The 3950-nt window shown below is 29.0% G+C and overlaps 1 protein-coding gene across 1 annotated transcript; it reads right to left on the reverse strand.

Moving 5' to 3' along the window:
- Window positions 1–1061: 1061 nt before the first annotated feature.
- Window positions 1062–3474, reverse strand: LOC108743670 (USP6 N-terminal-like protein; the record flags this gene model as incomplete). The annotated part of the gene is made up of 3 exons (XM_025979773.1): window positions 3293–3474; window positions 1398–1806; window positions 1062–1340 (listed from the first exon to the last, which is right to left on the reverse strand). Coding segments are annotated over exons 1-3 (870 nt in total), but the record flags the coding sequence as incomplete, so codon positions are not given.
- Window positions 3475–3950: the final 476 nt, after the last annotated feature.

Below are 3950 nucleotides of genomic sequence, written 5' to 3' on the forward strand. Positions count from 1 at the left end.
TAACTGATTAGAAGCTTTGTATTTATCTGTGATTAATTACACCCTGCATTAAATTTAAAATACGTATGAAGCTCCTTTACAATTTTATTAATAAGTGGATTAATGATCTTAACTTTTCAATTTGTTGTGTAGTTGAGAAACATTAACAAAGGTACAATTAATACTGGACGGATAGTAATATTTTGGCAGGTGATTCAATCTGAAATCCTCATTATTTTCAAAGACAAATGTTTCAAACGAAATATTAGAAAAAATTAGTATCAGAAACAAGTATTGGATCTGTTGCGCTTTGTATAATGAAAACTATTGCAATGTTTTCGGGGAGTGTTGAAGTAAGATATCTCACTAGCATTCAGTCATAGTTAAATAATCACATAATACACGATAGATTTGAAACTTATCGTTAAAGCTTTTCATTCTAAGGACCCGAAGGTGTACACAATTATTTATTCTCGCTATGTCCAGTGTCCTTGCTACACAAAAAATAAAAACTGAAAATATGAAAAATAGGACCACAAAGATTACAGTTAGAGTTTTATTTCTTATCATTTCTACTTTTTTTTTGTTGATGTCCTTCTATGAGTACTGTATTACTGTTTTATATTTACATAAATGTTTATTTTGTTAATTTAATGTGAACAACTGTTGTTTTTCTTTTTTGGTTCACACTACAGAGTGTCTGCTGTACTCCATGTTCTTCAATTTAAAAAAAAGTTTAAAGTGTGCATTGTTAAAAGAGTCTGTGTTGTCGTTATTTATTTTTCTTTTACNTATAATGTATATATATTATAAATAAGTTATAAACACCACGAAAAAAATGCAATAAATAATTACTCTTCTGAATTTAAAGCATGTTTATAATATAGAAATTGGTATAGTTCACTTCTAAGCACTTTTTACTCTTACAATACTTTGTTTTTAAACACTGACAACTTCTAACAATTTAAACTCTAGATTTTATTGAAATTTGCAAATGTTATATCAATAACTTATGCAAAAATTATTACAGTTCAGTTGTATTAAAATAACATCATATTTTTATTGCATCTGTAATAACTTACCCTTTCGACAAAACAAACAAAGAACCACTTCAATGAATATAGAATGGCATCGAGTCCATGCTTGTCAAAATGTTTCTTAAGACCTGGCATAAATTTCGTTAATATACGATCATGATGAGCAAGAAAGCGTGTCAATTTCGGAAAGCCTTCTTTATAAAGACCGTGCATTGAGAATTTTGGATCGGTCAATAAGATATGCATTGCCCAAAAAGCATCTTCTTCATCCATGTACATGAGAAGTACACCTGCTAATCCAGACATCCCTTGGCAATAGCCCACCTACAAATTATAATTATAAAATTGCAAAAGATTTATTTTCAGTGTAATAACAAATACCTCAGAATTGTACATTGCATAAGCGGTTAATACTTTAAAAAGAGATTGCTGTTTTATTCCATATCGTTCTCTATAAAAAAGATGTTCTCTAAACTGCCTATTGACATCAGAATCGATTTGTCTAGCATCAGTAGAATATTTTCTAGCTAATTTTAACATTTCATCATATTTTCCCCTATTTTCTGTTTTGGTTTTATCTAAACTTAATAAAAGACACCAAACTTGTGGACGTAAAGAGTTTGGAATGCCTTTGAAAACACGTTTGTGCAATTTTTCTTTAGTAACAGAAGAGTTCCATGACTTTAACATTTTACGCCATTTTTTAACTCTTTCCAATTCAATCTGTTGCTTTTTAGCTTCCTGCGGGTCCACTTTTGATGGTAACCGTTTATCATGAATGAAGCCATACCTGTTAGGCAGAATAAAACTTATATAGATAGTTTATTTATTTATAAATTACAATATTTTGAAATATTAATCATAATTATCAATTTTTTGTAAAGTAAAAAAAATCAACTTACAATACTTCTAAACTCTACATTCTAAAAATAACATCCTAGTTATTTACAACAACTGACCTGTTAATATACATAATTTACACTATATCTAAAATTTGACGGTTTTCCTTTTTGTTTCATTATTTTTTTAATTGCTTTAAATCTATTTATCCAACTGAGTATTAACATTATTGAAGACCAACAAAAACTATTCATTGACTTAATTTATCACTTGAACAACAATAGAAATGATTTAAAAAATCATACTGAAGACTAGTAGCTTTGGGATACACACCATTACAGTATTCTATAATTGTCTACAACATGGAATATGGAACCGTCAGTTGGAGGGGGAGAAAATGGATGTAAGGGGAGGGGATGAATTTTGTATAACACTAAAAAAATGTTTGGAGGAGTGGAGGCTACTGAAAAAACAAATATTGGAACAAAAACTAATGTGACCTAATCTAACATTGTTAAATTTCTTATGGAGTGACGTTTGCTTGGAGTTCAAATTGTACAATTGTATTAATGCAACAGCTGTACCCCTTTACCCACACCTAAAAACCTTTTTATTACTGTATAAAGTCATCCCCATCCGTTCCACCCATTCCCCACCTCCTCAGCCTGACTGTCCCATGTTGTAAACAATTGTCAAGTATTCAACTTGAAAATATAATTTGTAAAAAGACTCCTACTTACTACCTGTAAATTTAACTGTATATGTAAAAAATAAAACAGTGTTCTTACAAACTCTAAAAAGTAGTAAATAAATACAAAAGATAAAATATATACTGGTATCCACTATACTATATTGCCAAATAATTTTAAAAATCTATGTATTTGCAATACAAAATGCAATTCCTTGAAGCGAACATATTATATGGCACCAATAAAATGGAATGAAGAAATTAGGTAGGAATCGGTTTGTTATAATACTAAATAAAATGTATATGGAAACAGAGCAGACACTAACGTAAGTTTGTTATGTCCATTATTACTACACCTAAATTTGGCATGCTCAGGGAAATAATAATTTCAAAATTTTTAAAATATAACTGGGATTTTATTTCTTTCCAGTTGCTAAAACAATGAAATTAAATTATAGGATACTGTTCACTATAAAATTGGAATGTACTGTTATATTTTGTAAGTTAATAAACTGATTAATTTAGGAGGATAAACAACAACAAAATGTTAATATAACTTTGAATTCCAAAATCTTAACTTCTATTATTACATTTTTGCACGATCCAAAGAGTAGTCGCTTACTTTTCAATTAATTATTATGATTACTTGTAAAATCAACTCATTATACATTCTGCAAAAATCCTTTCCCTGAGTCAATACTTTTAACCAAAAACAATTAACGAAAGATACGTTCCTATTTTTCATTACTTTAAGTCAATTTCAGGGCTGTCAATTCTAAACGACCGGATCTGTCCATGTTCAACAAGAGGTGTTAGCAATTCATCATTATCCACCCTAATTCGTATTTTATTATCTGGGAATGTATTGGGTGGAACCTTCACGTCCCCATTATGGGGACTGACCAGNATATTAAGTTTTTTTCTATACATCGTGACATTCCCCAAATGTATATTATTTATTTTAAATATAAACAGTCTGATTTTTACAATCTATAATCAGCAAATGCCATATTAAACATTCATTTGATTTGTCAGTTTTTATTTACAAATGGCTAATAACAATAATATATAATTGCATTAAATTATTTATACACTTATTAAAAGTAGAATATATTTTTGGGCAAAAACATTGGCTACATTAAAGGGGGAGAATAGAATTAAAAGTGTAACTAGTTCCATCTTAATTTTATATAAACATTGCTCATTACAAAGAGACAAATAAAATGTACTCCATAGAATTTGTATTGGATGTGACTAAATTATTCTTGAACAAGAACACAGAAGGCCAAAACTGATGTAGTACATTGTAATGGATTTAAATGAGAATATTTCATCAGCATATAGTGAAGATGCATGTGTCAACACATCTTCAGGAAAGACAACATATAAGCGAAAACCTTTCAAAT

The sequence above is a fragment of the Agrilus planipennis genome, unplaced genomic scaffold (genome assembly GCF_000699045.2).
Source record: "Agrilus planipennis isolate EAB-ADULT unplaced genomic scaffold, Apla_2.0 scaffold1961, whole genome shotgun sequence".
Classification (NCBI taxonomy): domain Eukaryota; kingdom Metazoa; phylum Arthropoda; class Insecta; order Coleoptera; family Buprestidae; genus Agrilus; species Agrilus planipennis.